The following is an 18,077-nucleotide window of genomic DNA, read 5'->3' as shown; positions in this document are numbered from 1 at the left end:
CCACTGAGATAGTGGGCCCTTCCTCCATACATGACCCCATGGGACATGCTGTTGAGATCAGTGGCATCAGACGTGGTGGATGGGCCAGGGTGGGTGGGGGTAAGAGACCGCTCCAGTGTGATGCCGAGAGGGTGGACAGTGCTGTGCGCACTGCTATCACCCCCCACCAGGCCCTGGACTCACCCCAGGCTTGACCTGTTGGCTTGAGCTGCTTGTCCCCATCCAAGTGGGGTTAGGGGACAGCCACTGCAGGGCAGGGCATTCTGGAGGTGTGGGTATAGGTGGGGGAAACAGGAGGCATGGCCAGGAGCAGGGCAGGAGGGAAGGCCAGTGTGTGGGTAGGCTGAGGAGGGAACGTGTGCCCCCACTGTAAGGTCCCCAAAATGGCAGGCAAGGGAGGGACCCTGGATGAGGTGGCCCCTCATGCTTTGGCCCTCCCCTTGCAGACATCAAAGGTGGTCTTTTTTGCACCCCCGAAGGCCTCCACCAGCTTGTCTTCCCAGGGGAGGACGTTGCCCAGCAGTGGCCCGGTACAGTTGGCAATGCCCAGGACTTGGGCAGGTGTCAGGGCGTGGTCCCACAGGTTAAACTGGGCAATGTCACCCACGAAGGCCTGGGTGGCATCAAACCGACCGCCCAGGGTGTCCTGGGCCAAGAGAGCAGCAGAGAGAGGAGAGAGAGAGACATGGAGTGAGCCATCAGAAAAGACAGGCAGACAGACTCAATCAGGTCCCAGGTCCTGCTGAAGCCCCACCCCTTAAAGTTCTAGCCCCGCCCCAAGCTTCCCCCTCTGTCCCCAAGTTTCCAGCCCCTTGGGCTGGTCACTGCTCATTCTGAGTCTCAGTTTGCCCATCTGCAGAATGGCTGGGTCAGACTGATCACTGCTGTGCTTCCAGGGTCCCTTTACCTAACCCCTCCCTCCCAGGGGCCCTGGGTGAGTGTGATACCTACTCAGGCTTCAAGCCCCCGTACTACCCTGAGCCTTACCTGCTCTTGGCCCAGGATAAGGATCCCATGAGGCTTGATGGGGTGCCAGGCGGCCAGGTTCTCACCGGAGCCCTGCAGCTCCCCGTCCTGGTAGGCAGACCACAGGCCATCCCTTGTGGTCCAGGCGATGCAGATGTGGTGCCAGCCATTGTCCTTCAGGCTCAGAGGCAGCTGGGCCACCTGGACATAGGTCCCGCAACCCCAGGTCAGAGGTGCCACAAGTCCCAAGGCTGGACCAGTGCGGTGGGGCCCAGAAGACCCGTGTCCTTTCCAGGGGCTGAGCCAAGGTTTACCCTCCCCTTCCTCTCAACCCCATGTCTTTCTGAGCACTTTTTCCTCTTTCCCCACAACTTAACCAGGCAGCTTCTCTCAGATCACAAGGGAATATTCAGAATTGGTTTTCGAGTGTTTCCAGGTTCCTTATTCACTAATAAGGAATATTATTCCTCACAGGCCTGTAAGGTCGTGTGGGGCGGGAGCCACATTTCACAGCCTTTGGACACCTCACACAGTGCCTGGCACATGGTTGGGCTCAAGGAGTACAAGCAGCCTTGGACTCAGAGGCTGGGCACTGGCGTCCAGCCCTGGCTCTGCCAACCAACCTCCTGTGGGACCTTGGGGAGGCTGCTCTTTCCTCCCTGGGCCTCAGTTCCTCATGCAAAGGATGCTAATGGTCAGGCAAAGGATGGCAAATATGTAGCCACCTCTGCCTCGTCTACCCAAGGCGGACATGGCTAATCAATCGTGAACCCAGGCTCAGCCCCGGGATCTTTCCTAAAACAGTGCTCTGGGAAGCTGCTGGTGATTGATTAGCGTTGGCCTGTGAGATGAAATGTACTTGCTGCCTGTGGATTTTGGGACTCCCGAAGGGCTCATTCATCTCCAGAGTTCTGTGAGATCACACTTTAACACAACATTCTCTGAGGCCCACTTAGTGCCAGGCTTGTTCTGGACACTGGGGATGTGGATCTGGTCCTAGCTATAAATGAGCTGAGTCTGCAGGGGAGGGAAGAACTTCAGGGACAATATTATAAAGCAAAATAACAGGGGCCATTTGGGAGGTCCAGAGGAAGAGGCAGGTGTGGGACAGCAGACATGGTATTCAAACACCTCTGGAAGGACAATGGATCTGACTGTTCCACTGCAAGTCAAAGCAAGGTGGGGGCACAGCAGGAGCAAAGGCTAAGAGGCTGGAATAAAAGGGGAACTGAGTAACCTGTGAGGCTGACGTTTAAAAAGATGCTCGAGTTCCTGGAATAGGGCTGTGCTGTGCCCTGTCCAGGGTGCTGAATCCTTTCTGCTGAGCGCGGAGTGCTGAGCTTGGGCAGGGCCAAGGATGGCAGCCAGGGGGTGTGTGAAGGGGACATGGCAGCAGGATCTAGATGTACTCCAGCTACCCCAGCCTTTCCTAAGACCTACTGGGCTACAAGAGAAACTCACTGTCCCCTGGGCCCATCTCCTTTCTCCTCCTCCTCCTCCAGGACACCCATGAAAGACACTTCCTGCTGAGCTTGCTTCTGATGGGTGACAGTCACTTCCTAGCAGCTCTAAGTGGCTGTGGGCTGGTCATAGGTGGGTGTGATACGTGGTGTCTGCATCTCCGGGGGGGAGGTCTCAAAAGACCACCATGCCTGCAAATCCCAAAGCAATATGGCAGGTAGAGGATACTGGGGAGAATGAGGATGATAAAACACTCCTCCTGCTCAATCACATGCCACTCCCACACCACTCCCCCATATCCTTGTCTGGATGTCACCAATGACAAGGTGAGTGGGGGCTGGGCGGCCCAGGCATGGGGAAGATGGGTGGCCCAAGGGCAGAACAAGGGCACCAGCCTACTCTCCAGGTGAGGGGAGGGGCAGAGGGGCTGGCCGCAGGGGAGGAGGGAGGGCGAGGAGTCCACCAGCGCTCCCTCCCTAGGTAGGTCCTTAGGCCTCATTTGCTTCTCCTCTTGTCCAGGAGAATGAGCAGGGCCCTGGGACAAACCCTTCCAGCCCTGCTCCCGCAGCTGGGTCACTGGGGAAGCCCCATGGGCCTCCTCTGTAAATGGAAACGCCATCACTGACAGCCTCTCTTGGATACAAGCCCCTCTTCAGCTAGCCCCAGGTCTGGCTTGTCTTTGTATCCCCAGAACCCAGCCTGGCACCCAGTAGGTATTTTCTGTGTCTTGAAGCTGCCGAGCAGGGGAATGGAAAGGGCCCACATGCTTGGGACCCAGCCCAGTGCAGGTGCTCCTGGAAGGGTAACCCCGTCCCCCACTTTCTTCCCACTCCGCCCAGCCCCCACTCACCTTGTCATTGATCAGCAGTTCCATGGGGTCGTGGCCCGCCTCCAGCAGCACAATCTCATTGGCCTGCCCGGGCACTGAGTAGGAGAAGGGCGTGCCCTGGCCACTGCCCCCCGACCTGGAGCGCAGCCACATGCAGACGGTGAAGGCGTAGAGCTCAGGCAGTGCCTTCCGCACACGGGCATACATGTAGTTGTTGCGGATGGGGATGCTGATCTTGAAGGCATCTGCGGGGCTGTAGGCTGAGGACCCTGAGGGGAGTGGGCAAGGCGGACATGGTGGGGGTCAGTGGACACTGATGGGGGGCGGGGCAGACTCTAGGATGAAGGCTCCTAGTCCCTGGGCATCTGCCATGTGCCAGGTGCCTTCATGGACCTCTCTATCCTGCCTCTGTGTTGATGGGTGTGGTTAAAGCACAAGGGCTCTGGACCTGAGACATCCTGCGTTCAAATCCTGCCTCCACACTTTCCAGCCACGTGACATCCCACAAGTTCAACGTCACCTCTCCAGCCCGGGTTTGCTCAGTTAAATGACATAAATAAGATTTCCTCCCTCCCAGGCTTGTGTGAGGGCCGAGCGGGACAAACTACCTAAAGGGCCTGGCCTATAATAAATGCTCAACAAACCTGAGCTGTGGCAATGATCATTTTTCTGAGTTCTTTGCCTATTTATTTAATAACCACTACACAGAACCTTCTACCTGGCAGGCACTGTTCTAAAGGCTTTCACATCATTCTTGTGACAACCCCATGAGGTAGCCACTATTATAATCCTCATTTCACAGATGAGGAAGCCTTGGTGCAGAGATTAAGTCATATTCTCAAGGCCACACAGCTGGTCAGCGGCAGAGCTGCCATCCGAACAAGACCATCTTGGGACTCCTTGGTGTCCAGGGTGCCTTCCTGTGCAGAGTTTCAGGGATTCTATGTCTTGAGTATCAGAGGGCTTTCTGCATTGGTAGACTAGAGAGTCACCTCTCCCAAGGCCAGGGGGTAACACCTACCACACCCACCTCTAGGGTAGGACGTCCCCTTCTCTAGCTGCTTGTTGAGGGCTGGGGTTAGGGGGTTGGGGCTGGGAATGGTGGACCTGGGTTCCCAGGTCTGGTTGGGGCTTGGGGTGAAGGCTGATGTGCTGATGCAACATGGTAAGAGAGGAAGGGACTCAGTGCCCCTTGAAACCCCTTTCATAGATGAGGAAGTTGAGTCCCAAGAAGGGACACAACTTGCTCACAGGCACACAGACATCCAGCCTAGCTGTCTGCCTCCTCTCTGCTCTGCAGCTTCTGGAGGGCTGTGTCCCCCAATCCCTTAGAATATGCAGTACAGGGGGCCAGTGGCAGGACCGAGGAGGGGTGAGTTTGCCTTTCTTATCTCTGTGCTCCAACCAGGAGGCGAGCCCTGAAACCCACTGGGCCTTGCCTCGCCTCCTGCCTTGCCCCTGCTCTGGCCCCTCCACTCCAAAACTGACTGGCTCTCTCCCTCTGCCTTCAGCGACTAGGCTGAGGCTCGCCTCCTTCAGGAAGCCTCTTGGATTTCCTTCTCCTGAACTCACATCCCACATCTAAGCCAGTCGCTGATTATTGCTCATGATTTCCCCTGGTATCCCTAACTTGTCTGTAAGCCTCTTAAGGGTGGTCCTCACAAGGTTTCAAAGACGAAAGGTCCCTGAGAGCTCAGGAGTCCTAGATCCCCTCATTTCAGATGAGAAACATGAGGCCTGGGGAAAGGAAGCAAAATTCCAAAGTAAGCCAGTGACAGCTGTGGAGCCAGGAGCCAGGGCTCCTGATGCTCAGACCTGAGCACTGGCCATGACAGCACGTTTCTCTGACTCCTGGCACTGCAAGGCCCAGTTGCTAAGCAAGGAGCAAAATTCTGATTCACAGATTTTGTGGGGTGGTTAAATGCATGGACTTTGGAAAAGTCCAAACCTCAGACCTGGTTTGAGGTCCAGATCCACTACTCACTGGTTGTGTGACGCTGGGCCTCAGTTGCTTGACCTCTCTGAGCCTCAGTGTCCTCATCTGTGAAATGGGACTAACAGTACCAGCCCCATGTGGTTTGTGAAGATTAAACCAGCTGACATGTCAAGTCCTTAGCCCACTCCCAGAACGTAAGGCCCAGAAAATGTTAACTGTTAAGAAAAATAATTATATTCCCCAATTATTCTCTCCCTCTTGGGTTTCGCAGCCCCCTCTCCACTGTCCCATCTAGCTTTAGCCTCTGGAGAGCGCAAAAATGTTTTTGAGTGAATCTGCCTCCTTGAAGACCCATCTGGGAAAGTGCCCTCTGCTGGGCCCTGGACCCACCATGTTCCAGTCCAGCCACGCGGTCCTGCAGCGCATCCAGCTCCTTCTCCACTTCCTGCCGCTGCCGCTGGCTGTTGTGACTTAGAGCCACTCGCTCCTTCTCCAGGGCCAGTACCTTGGCCAGCAGCTGCCCCTCTAGTTCGTCCATCTTGGTGTTTAGGGCAGTGGGCACTGCGGGTGCAGGGGCTGGGGCCGCTGAGAAGTTCACACGGGCTGGGAGCTCCTGCTGCTTACAGGGCAGAAGAAAGGGCATGTGAGGTCACTTGGAGGGTGGAAGGAAAGAGACACAGGGCTCAGAGATGCCCACCACCCCGTCGGGTGACCCCAGGTGAGCCTCAGCTTCCCCAAAGGCAAATGAGGATGGCGATCTCAAATTCAGGCAACACATGTTCAACGAAAGAGCAGGTTCTTTCCACTGCCGGTGTCTGATGGTAAGCTGAAAGCAGGCTGGGTCTACCCTCAAGAACATCTCAGCCTATGGTGGGGTGGAGGTGGGGGGCTGGCAGTGGAGAGCTCTAGAAGCTCCCCTGGGTGGTTCTCACATTGCAGTCAGGGTTGAGAGCCACGGCTGAGTCCTTCATAACTGAAAGCTGTATGCTGACAGGTTCTTGAAGGGGTGGATTGTCTTAGTCTTCACTCATTCGCTCGCCAGGCTTCTCAAAATGGTGCAAGGCTCTGTGTGGGCACTGAGCAGATGCAGAGGCACAAACCAGGGGCTTCTGGAATAGGGCTGCAATGGCGCCTTAGTCAGAAAACCCAGGGCTCAAATCCAGCTCCAGAATCAATCTGCTGTGTGACCCTGGGCAAATGCCTCCACTTCTCTGAACCCGTTTCCTCACATGCAACAGGGTACAACTGTACCTATTTAGAAGGGGGGTTGGGGGATGGCTAAGTAGTAAATGCCAATGAACAGAGCCTGGTTATTGCAATTACTGCCCAGGGCAGAGTGATCCAAGCTGGTCTCTGACACCCTCATCCTGCCCAGGATTTTTTAGAGCCTCCCTTTTGCTGCCTTATGACCCCAGCAGGCAGAAGAATTGGAGCAGGGTCCCGGGGAGGGGGGCTCTCCTCCCCCTCTCCTGCTGGAAGAAGCCCTTCTGGGGTGGAAGAAGGCAGGCGAGGCCACAAGTCCAGACTCTGGGAGGGGGTAGTCTCTGGCAAACATTAATAATTCATTGAGCTTCTAGGAGCCAAATTAGACCTTCCCTATCTCCTTGGCTTCCTCCACACTCCCCAAGGGCCCAAGAAGCTCCTGCTCAGTCAGCCCTGGGCCTTGCCTGCAGCCTTAGCCCCAGGCCTGAGCTCACTGAATTCTTACGATACCTTCACTGAGCAAGGAATAATCAGGGAGCACCTACTATGGGTTGGGCCCTGCATCCAGTGCTGAAGATACTGCCGAGGGCAAAACAGAAAACCAAGAGCGCGGCCTAACATTTCCTGAGTGCCCTGTGCCTCGCAGGATGGCCCCTCGGCTTGGAGCGAGTACAGGATACCCCTCCCGAGCCTCATTGGCCCAGCCCTGGCCCTGTGGTCATTTGCTGGGTGAGACTGGGCAGATTCCTTCGCCTCGAGGTGCGTGTCTTCTAGCTGTGTGATGAGCAGATAAATGGATGTCCTGCCTCAAAGTGCTGGAGGGTGGGGCGGGGAGGCCAGCGCCTGAGAGAAGCTGCCATGACCTCATGCTGGGGAGTTGGAGGGACTGACACCCCCCCTCGGGAGTGAGAGCAGGGGGGCTAAGTTCTTTGGTGTCATTTTTCCTCATCTACAAAATGAGGGCTTGGAATGCCCAGCTTGCAGACCTGTGGTCAGGATTAAATGGTGGTGTGCAGGACAAGAGCCCGGACAAAAGCTGGACCACAGTGGGCCACTTTTTTTTTTTTTACATTTATTTATTTATTTCGAGGGAGCAGGGCATGAGCAGGAGGGGCAGAGGGAGAGGGAGAGAGAATCTCAAGCAGACTCCCCGCTGAGCACAGAGCCTGATGCAGGGCTCGATCTCATGACCCTGAGATCATGACCTGAGTTAAAGCCAAGAGTTGGACGTTTAATCAACTGAGCCACCCAGACGCCCCCACAGTGGGCCACCTTTATCCCCCACCACATCCCACCTAAGAGGGCACAGCCACCCATCCATGCAACCGCCTGCTTGGCCCCCCAGGCTGGGGCGCAGGCCAAGTGCGGTGGGTGGGGCATGGACTGATGAGGAGCTCTGGACAGCTGGCCCCACCCCTGTTACACTAACCTCCGATACCCTATCGGAGGGCTCCTTCTAACTCCCTGGGTGCCTACGAATCCTAACTCTGGCTAAACACAAAGCCTCAGTTTCCTCTTCTGTGAAAGAGGGACAAGTCCTGCTCTGTCCATCCCCAGGACAGATGTAAGGATGGAAGAGTTGAAGTAACAGGCCCTCCTGGACAATAAAAGCAGAATGCAAACTGTGAGCCTTGAACCCATCAGCCAACGAAGAGCTGGCTACCTCCAGAATCTTCCCTTGGCCACAAAAGCCCATGGAGTACCCACTGCACTTAAAGTGGCTGAACGTTCAGTAAATCTTGGGCTCAGGCAATTAGCTCATAGAATGCATCCCGTCTCAGTGCCAGCAGGGCCACGGCTGGGTCTCCTGGGCTCCGGCACCCTTTATCCTCTGTTTCCCTCTTTGCACGGGGCCAAGCTTTGACAGGAGGGCCACACGTCTGAATGAGACAGGGTGCCAGGCCCGTCCTTGGCCCTGCACATGTATTTACTCACCAATCCTCACAGCCACTCATTTTGCTTGGTACTCTTAGTGCTCCCATTTCACAGATGGGGGAACTGAGGCAGAAGCCCTTTTGAATTTCCTACAGCAATGGGGCTGGGCAAAGCTGACACCTCTGGAGCTCTCGAGCAAAGCGTCCTCCTCCCTCAGAGGAGGAACAGGACGTCTAGTGCTATTTACACAGACGCCGTGGCGAGGAGAAGCCATGCACGTTGAGCGAGGCGGGCGTGCAAGCTGTTCTTTTGTCGGAGCCACCAGCTCTGTTGCCGGCAGGAGGGCTAGGGAGGAGGTGGGCTCTGCAGATCGTGTGTGGCCCCCTCCCCACCCCAGTGTCTGAATCAGAAGAACATGACTCCCCCCCAACTTTCCCATCTGCTGCGGGCGCAGGCTGTGCCGCGTGGGCTCCTGGTTGATGCCAACTGGGCCCCTAGCCCAAGATGGGGGGAGGGGTGATGATGCCATCACCCCCACTCAGGTCCCGACGAGGCAGGGAGAGGGGGGCTCCGAACCCACAGACTGTTGTGCTGGGAGTCTGGGTGGGGTTCGGCGTGAGTATACGGGCCCTGAGCCAGAGCCCGGGGTCCTAGCCCGGCTCAGCACGAACATGCTGGGCTCATTAGCCCTCAGTAACAAGAATACGACAGCGGCTCCTGTCCTCATCGTCGCATACCACATGCCAGGTCCTGCACCGGGGAAGTCTGTGCGCACATTTCACAACCCCTCTCGACGATCGGGGGAGGTGAGGAGGCCCACTTTACAGATGAGGGAACTGAGGCGGTGAGCTGAAGTTTCAGGAACCCCAGCCCAGGCCCTTCGGGTTCCAGAAGCTGTTCGCCTTCTTCCATCCTTCCCTCACAGTGTGGGTCTCATTCTGCCAAGTGGGCAGAGTGCTGGCTGCCCTGCCTGCCTGGGGGGCCAGTGGAAGAGTTTCCGGTGGCCATGAAGAGGCTGGGAGGGTGCGGCGGGCTGTCACACTGCAGTGGGGGGAGGGGGCGGCCTCACTGAGGGACCCGGAGAGCAGGGACCTGCCTAGGGAGGGTGGCTCGGAAGCTGGGAGGATGTGGGGAGGACCCAACCACCTCGTCCCCAGGTGGAGTCTGCTCCTTTCCTTCGGGGAGCAGAGGGAGGGTGCCGGACCTCAGCACCCAGCTCACCCCCCGCCCCCGGGACAGCACAGGGCCCAACTCTGGGGGTGGTGAGCAGGGTGGAGGAAGAGAGGCTTCATGGCAGCACTGTGAGTGCGGTCTCCTCACCTCCCCATCTGACCACCCCCAAGTCCAGTGGGAATCTGCTGGGCTCACAGCTGGGTTCCACCCGCCTAGTGACCTCGTGTACAGCTGCGGTGCCTCAGTTTCCCCAGCGAAAAGGGTGCAGCAATATCTCATCACACTGTAGTGAGAAGTGAGTTATATACTGTCCTGAGGGCAGAGCAGGCCCGGGAGGCGCTTGGTGTCCGTTCTTATTGCCACTACTTAAATAGCTCTTGAAGGAGCCCATCCTTCTTCAACTCCAACCATAAACCTTTTTGTTTAATCATTATATTGAGAGAAAAAGCAGATTACAGAAGAACAGTTGGATACCATTTGTATAAAGTTGCAAAGATTCAAAACTAGATCATGTATTCGTAAAAAGCAGGCAGAAACACACAGGGAGAGATGAATACAAATTCGGGGCAGTGGTGACCCTCTCTTGAGGGTTGGTGGAGCTGGGAGGCTCTGAAGGGCATGAGCTGATTGCAAACGTTCTGGGTCTTGAGTCTGGGTCCCCACCCGGATGGCATTCTTTATACTTTTGTGTATGTCTGAGATACTCCGCAATGACTTTCTTTAAAAAAACAGGGAGAAATCTAAAAGCAGAGTTTCTGAGGGTAGAATCTAAACGTGAATCTTAATGGTAGCCTCACTTGGGTCGTCTGGGCCTCCCTAGTCCAGGCCCCGGTCACCTGGGCCCCTACACTGGCCCTTCTCCACCAGGGGCAGCTGCCTAACTGCTAAACCAACCGCCTTGCTTAATATCCTTCAATAGCTCCCCTCCCCCACCCGTAAAGTCCCAGCCCCTCTGATCTCAGCTGTAACTACCCACCCCTGCAAGCTACACTTCCTTTCCACCTAGAGTCCCCAACTGCCCCCGGCTCCCTTCTCCCAGGGCCTCCGTACATGCTGTTCCTTCTGCTAAGAACACACTTCCTGCTCCAGCCTCACCTCCCCTGGCCAATGCCGGCTCCCCCTCCAGACGGCAACTTTCCCCGACCCCTGATCTAAGATGTTCCGAAGGGAGAGGAGAGAGGGCTTCTTCCCTCGGTCCCTCCCTCCCTCATTCATCCTCTCGTCCACACGGGCTGTGACAACTCGATGTTGCGAGTTCAGGCACGACTCTCACATCAGACAGGTCTGCATCATTTCCAGGGTCCCGACTTCCTAGGTCTGTGCGCGCATTTCACAAACCCTCTTGACAATCTGGGGAAGTGAGGAGGCCCACCTTACAGATGAGGGAACTGAGGCGGCGAGCTGAAGTTTCAGGAGCCCCAGCAAGCTGCTCAACTCCTGGGACCGTTGGTTTCCTCAACTGTAAAATGGGGATAATAATGGTCTCTACGTTTTGGAATATAATTAATGACCAAATGAAGGAACGTGTGTGAGGGCTGGCATACGCTGATAAATAGGTATAACCAGGAGTAGCATTCGCGTCTACTGAGGGGCGGGAGGGCACAGGGAGTGGTAACCGTGCAGGCGGTGGAGGCCAGCCTGATCCTTGGTCCTGGGCCCGCAAGGCCGATTTGGAACTGTAACCAAAAGTTTGTCTAAATGGGTGTCCGTGCAGTGGGGGTGCCAGGTCAGGGCGCTCCGTGTGTGGCGAGGCAAGGAGAAGGCTCTCTGAGCATCTGTCCATCCTCCCTCTTGGGCTCAGAGGCCCCAGAGTAAGTGACAGGATACCCCAAGCCCCGGGCCCCCTTGCCTCTCCCTTCAAGTATTCCCCATCCAGCTGCCGCACTGAGGCGGCCACAGAATTCCCTCTAAGGTCCTGCTTGCCCACATACTTCCGGGCCCTAGCCAAAAATCTGCAGCAAAGACTGCCCTCTACCCCTCTACCCCACAGCCCATTTTTATAGAAAATCCTGGCTGTGAGCTTAGCTCAGCTTCTGCTGTACTGTTTGACCTCGGGCAAGTTACTCAGCCTCTCTGAGCCTCAGCTTCCCCTGGAGTCAAATGAGGGGTATGTGGGGGGCACAGAAGTGCTTCCACTTTGGGTTGGTTGTCTCAGTCCCTGTCCCCAGAGTTCTATGGGGACCATGGGCCCTAGACTGTCCTCGGGAAATCCCACCACATTTTCACTTGGTGAGGAGCACCAACCCCTGACCTCTTTCCACCTCCCACAGGCAAGGACTTCACAAAATGGCCAATGAACATAAGAAAAGGTGCTCCAAAGCATGAGTCATCAGAGATATACAAATTAAAACCACAGTGAGTTCACTACACGCCCACCAGAACGGGGAGGGTTTTAAAAATAACCATACCAAGGCTGGCAAGCTTCACACACAGGTGGGCATGCCGACGCTTACTGCCACTTTGGAAAAGTGTTTGGCATCACCTCCTAACGCTAAATAAATGTCTCTCCCGGGACCCAGACACCCACTCCTGGGGATGCAGCCAGGAGAAATGAGGGCTTATCGCCACCAAAAGATGTCACAAGAATGTTCGCGGCAGCCTTATTTGTAATAACGCCAAGCCAGAAACAACACAAATGTCCATCCATAGAGGAAGGGTAAGTAAACTTAGGCATATCCATATGTTGAAACACTACACAGTGTGGAAAAATAACACATCCCCGATACATGCCCTGCGATCAAATGTCAGACAAACAAAACACACACAGACACAACAGGGTGTGGCTGTCTGAGAACGGTTGTATGAAGTTCAAACACAGACCACGTCTGTGATGACAGAAGCCGGAGAGTGGTGCCTCTGGGGAAGAAGGGACTTTAGGGGTCACAAAGGAGCCTTTGGGGGGCACTGGGAATGTCCTCTTCTTGATCTGGGTGGTGCTCTCATGCCTGTATCCATACGCGAATTTTCACTGAACTGTACACTTAAGATTTATGTGTTTTATACGCAAGATATATGAGCTCTTACATATCTGGAATGTAAGATATACCTCAAAAAAAGAAAATCCCCCAGGTAAGGCCCTGACTTCTCCCAAGCAGGCTTGGAAGGGCAGGACGGGCCTCTCTTGGGGGAAGGACTGCCAGAGATGAGAGGCCCAGTGCCCAGGATGACAGGATAAGAGGGACCCTCCTGGGGTCCTGCCCCTCCCCTTCCCCACCTGTCAGATAGGTAAGTGGGGGTTAAGGGCTTCCCAGTATGTGCGCCCCACCCGGAGATGGGGCGAGGCCAGCCACAGCGTCTGCAGGTGGCTGGTGGGCACTGAGGTTCCACATCCTCAACGGGCAGAACCTCTCTCATTGCACCCTGCCAGCCCCCTCCACAGCCAAAGAGGCAGGGTGAGGGGAACCAGCCCCCACCAAGCAGAAGCTGCCAGAATGCGCAGCAATGGAGGAGAAAAGCAAAAGCAACCAACAGACTTTAGAAAAGGCACCAGGAGCTTCTCTACGCCACTGTGTTTATCTGCAGATTTCCCTCAGAAACTGGAGGTGTGGGAGTGGGTGGCTGGGGGCCCGGCTGGGGCCATGCACACATGTAACCCCGCCCCCCCCCACAATTCCTAAGCAGGACGCATCTGCCCAAGAACTCCCAATTTAGAGCCCAAAGGGCCAGGACCAAATCCAGCCCCTTCTTGCACCCATTTTACAGATAAGAAAACAGAAAAAAAACTGAGGGAGGTGAAGAGCTTAAAATCACAAGAACTCCACTTTATGCCACCAGCCAGCCTATTTCAGAGAATATTTAGAACTGGAAGGTGTTTAGAGAACATCTGGCTCACCATATCATTTTATGGAGTGGAAACCGAAGACAGGGGTGGGTGTGGGGTGGTGTGCCTGGCCCTGGTTCCTCTAGAGTCTCTGGTCCTCCACGTCCTTATCCGGAAGATGCAGACGCATACAGCCCAATTCCCAGGGCTGAAGACTGATAAGCTAATAAATACTATTTGTTATCTATTATCAGCAAAGCTCTCACGTGAGCCTTCTGATGATCCTGCCAGCCAGCAGGACAAGCCTTTGAGGACTGGCCCTCATCATTCTTGCTCCGGTGCGCAGAGGCAGAAATGGCCCAGGACCACATCCAGCACCAGGCACTGCCCTCATCTGTCTTTCTCACTCTCCTGAAGCTAGGTGAGGTCTGACCTTTCCAGGTGGATCTAGAGAAAATAATGGAGCACAAGGAAGGACTCTGGAGCCAGACACACTGACAGGGTCAAATCCAGGCCCCATTGCTGTGTGACCTTGGGCCAATGTCTTAACCCCTTTGAATGCTGGGTTTTTTTCATCTGTAAAAGAGGAATAAAATTGTTACCTCCCTCATGGAGATTTTATGAGGATTAAATGAGAGAACGCGCAGTACTCGGTGAGTGTGAGCTGTAATTGTTATCAAGCCCAGGGTCCCCTGTGACCATCATCAGAGTGTTCCTTACCCCTGTCTTCCCACTCCAAGACGGGGGTAGGCAACCAGCTTGCCAGGCCGGGTTAGGGATGTGGTTTCAGTCAAAGAACTTCTGATTAAATCAATATTAAAGTTTCATTTTACACATTATTAAATTAATGCAAAAACTGGAACACTGGAACATGCATATACGGCTGGTTGCCATATAAATGGTTCAACCCTTTTGGAAAGTGGTTCTTGGCCACAGCCATAAAAGATCAATATCCTCTGACCCAGTAATACCACTCTTGGGACTCCAGCCTAAAGAAATAATTCAAGAGACTTAAAAAGAAAAAAAAAAAAAACCCAAACAACTATCTGCATGAAACTGATCCTGCAATGAGCATCTAGGAGAAAAATAATTAGGAACAACCTACATCTCCAGTAACAAGAGACGATCGGAGGATTGATGGATGATAGAGTCAGAAATGGATTCCAGTGTATTATGGCCATCATTAAAATGGTAATTACCAGCAACCAGTAACTCTGGAACAATGTCTACCTCTGGAGAAAGGACCGAGAGGGGCCAAAAACCAATACAAAACAAAACAAAAAACGGATACAATGGTGGGATTAGATGCGATTTCTCCCCCCAAAAACACCTTTTGACTTTTTTCAATTAACAGCAACAACAATAACAAAAATAAAAACACAGGAAGGAAGACAATTTCTCCTAAGCCCACAAGTGTGGCTCTCACTTGAGGCCTCAGGGGGAGGCCTGGGCCAGTGTGAACTTCCCTCCCCTTTGGTGGAAGGCCGATGGGGTGAGGGAGGAGGTGATGCAGAGATGTGCCAAGTGGAGACAGGCAGGGATGTGCCCAGGGTTATGGGAGCAGGATTGGGGCTAGGAAAAAGACAGTGTGTGATTAGGGAGGGCCTCTGGGAGGTGGTGTCCTCAGAGCAGACTCCTAGATGATGAGTATGGATACTCTGGGGGTAATCTGGGCAGAGGCAAGAAGGGAGTTGGGCCAGCTCTGAAAAGACAGCCTGGGAGCAGTCTGGGGAGTTTGCACCACAAGGAAGCCCCATGAAGGGCTTAAGGAAGATCCCTGGGGCTGCCTGGAGGAAGACGGGTGGAGGGGTGTGTCTGGTGGGTTGAGGAGGCTGCTGCAAGCATCCAGAGAGATGAGGTCGACTGGAAGGAGGAGGGTAGGGGAGGAGCTTCTCAGAACACACATGAAAAGTAGGTTGGCGGAGGACCTGAGTTCAGGTTGGGGCACCATGAGGGCAGGGGGCTGGTGCGATGTCCAGAGGGATGTGCTCAGGAAGCAGTTGGATCTATCGGTCTGGAGCTCGGGAGAGAAACCTGGGCTGGACTAAGTTGGTTGGGGCACCACAGTAGAACATGTGTTGGAAGCTGCAGGGTGTGGCTGAGTTCACCCAGGGAAAGTGAAAGGAGAGCCAGGCGGGCGCAACCATTAAAGGAGGAGGACCCCAAAAGGGGACACAGAAGCAGAGAGGGAGAAGGAGCAGGTAAGAGGTGTCTAGAAGCCAAGGGCACGGAAGTCTGTAGGAGAGAGGGAGGGATGGGGTCAGATGTTGGAGAGGCATTCAGCAAGATAAGGACTGAATTATTCCTGTTCAATTGATCAACTCCGGTGACGTCCCCAGAGCACGTTCAGTGTGCCATAAAGGGAGAGAGGGAGGGACGAAGAAACAGACCTTGGGAATCCGGGGGCTTCCTTTTGAGGATACTGGATGAAAAGAGAGGGGAGGAAGTAGGTAGTGGCTACAGGACGCACGCAGTCGCGCGGAGATCAGTAGTCTGACCGCCCGACTGGACTGTCAGGGTCCAGACCCCAGCTGCTGCGAGGCTCAGAAGGCAGACCTGGTGGGCAAGCAGAGCCCCGCCCCGCCCTTCTCCTTCCTGGTCCACTGCGCTCAGAAAGCAGGAGGGCTATGTGCAGGGAAGCCAGGGCTCTCCCAACCCGGGAGGCCGATCTGGTGCCAAATCCCAGCCGCCAGGATCCCTGCCCCGCCCCCCAACCTCAGCAGGCTAACTGGAGGGGAGCCCACCCTGCCGAATGCACAGGTGCTGGGGAACAGGTCCAGGGCAAGCCCAGCTCTGCCAACCGCAGACGTGGGAGGCACCACAGGTGCCATCTGGGTGTGGAAGCAGGGGCTAGGGCAGGCAAGAGGAAGTTTACTGAAAACCACAACTTTTTTTTTTTTTATGTTAATAAACTCTTTTTCCTACAAGAGGGGGGTTTGTTCCCATTTTTATTTCTGGCTACTTAAAAAATTAGCAATATTATAGCTTAACGACAAAAAGAGCAACCACTCACTCAGACTGACGGAGCACATCGCTGCCGGACGCTGTTCTGGGCCATTCGCAAAGACTAACTCAGTCTTCCCAACAGCCCAGCGAGGTAGGTGTTGTTATTGTCCCCATTTCACAGGTGAGGAAACTGAGGCTCCCCTGCACTGTTGAATTTCAGCGTTCCCCTGATTATCTTCCTGCTCTTGGCTCTCTCATCCTAGAAATGCCCCAGAGCCGAAGTAGAAAAAGGGGATGCTGCTGGCCTGGCAGACAAGCCTCCTGGGCGTTCCTCCTGCAGCTGCCACTCACCTAGGAGGGCCCTGAGCCCCCGGTTTCTCACAGGTAAGGTGAGAGGGTTGGCTGTGATGACGGCCTGGCTGCACTCTGACCCCCGGGGGGGTGGGTGCTGACACGAACATAGACTTTCTGGAAGGCTGCTGGGCCATGGCCATGGCCAACCTTCCCCACAGGCCTTGTCTCTGCTGTCAGGCCAGAGGTTGATGTGAGGGAGCCATGAGGAGGGGGAGTCCCTACATTTCCTTTCCTCCAGGCTCTCCTCCCTCTGCCTTTGCCAGCTCTGCTAGGTTGGGGGAAAATATGAAAATATGAAAGGGGGCTTTGGCCTCTCTCTCTCCCCCACCTCTTTCCACAGACTCAGTTTTGTTGCTAACCCCCTTCCCTGCCATCTGGAAATCATGGATGGCTACGGGTGGTCAGTGTCTTGCAGACATCCGTCCTTCCAAGTCTGCCCAGCTCCCCCAGGGAGGTAGGGGTCTGGCAACCTCAAAGGCGAAATTGGCCAGGGACCACACCACAGCCAATAGCAGACCCCCCCTCTTAGACCCCCTGTGTTTGACCTGAGCCAGGGACGTCCGAAGAAGGTGTCCACCCGCGGGAGGCCCTATTCTTTAGTCAGTCCGCACCCAGAGCTGCTGGCTTCCACGTACGGGGGGCTGGGCCAGCACCATCTAAGCCGCTGCCCTGGGGTCCGTGGCCTGAGGCCGAGTGGGGGATATGGAGATGGGCAGCGCTGAGGGGCACCCGGATTTGGCTTATGGGACATTCTGTTCCCTGCTCTTCAGCAGGACAGCAGATTCCCGAGTCCCTTGGACAGTGCCTCCTTTCTCCCTCCCGACCTTAGGAAGCGAGTGGCACTGGTGCTGCTTTGGGGGTGTCTGGAAGAAACGAATGAAACGGACATTTAACGAGGTCCTAGTACGTGCCAACCATTTTCAAGTACCTACATTTTGGTAAATCCTCACTACGAGTGGACACTGTGACGCCCGCTTCACAGATGCGGAAACTGGGGCTTGCCACAGAGGTGCCTGGCGGGAAAGGCGAGGGGAACGAGCCTTTCCCGCGCGCCCCCCGGGCCAGCGTCTCAGGGGCGGCAGGCACCGGCCTCCCCTTTCCTCCCGGGGCCGCCCGCCGGCCGCCCCTCCCACACCCCCGGCCCGCGCCCGACGGCGCGCGGCGCTCACCTCGATGCGGTCCAGGCGGTCCCGGAGGGCGCGCACGGCGTCCTCCAGCTCCAGGATGAGCGCCGGCGAGTCCCAGGGCCCGTCGGCCATGGCGTCGCGGCGGGGCCCGGCGTCCTGGAGGCCGCGCGGCAGGCCGCTCTCGCAGCGGCCCAGCTTGCCGGTGAGCTCGCGGATGGTGTCCTGGTCGGCGCGGATGCGCGCCTCCTGCTGCAGCGCTGTCTGGCGCAGCTGCTCGGCCGTGCTCTGCAGCAGCAGCAGCTCTTCGCGCTCGCCGGCCGCCGCGTCGCCCTGCTCGGCCCCCGACGGGCAGGCGGCCGCCAGCGGCGTGCAGAGGAAGCGGCTGAAGAGGGGCGCGGGCGGCAGCGGGTGCGCGCTGGCCGCCGGCGCCCCGGGCAGCGCGGGGGG

General features: G+C 55.8%; 1 protein-coding gene across 1 annotated transcript; it reads right to left on the bottom strand.

Moving 5' to 3' along the window:
- Positions 1 to 421: 421 nt before the first annotated feature.
- Positions 422 to 18,074, bottom strand: NPTXR (neuronal pentraxin receptor; the record flags this gene model as incomplete). The annotated part of the gene is made up of 5 exons (XM_021687719.2): positions 422 to 646; positions 988 to 1,167; positions 3,278 to 3,525; positions 5,583 to 5,808; positions 17,673 to 18,074. Coding segments are annotated over 5 exons (1,281 nt in total), but the record flags the coding sequence as incomplete, so codon positions are not given.
- Between the last annotated feature and the right edge of the window lie 3 nt (positions 18,075 to 18,077).

Source organism: Neomonachus schauinslandi, chromosome 5 (assembly GCF_002201575.2).
Source record: "Neomonachus schauinslandi chromosome 5, ASM220157v2, whole genome shotgun sequence".
NCBI lineage: Eukaryota > Metazoa > Chordata > Mammalia > Carnivora > Phocidae > Neomonachus > Neomonachus schauinslandi.
This window is presented reverse-complemented; position numbering and strand designations above follow the sequence as displayed.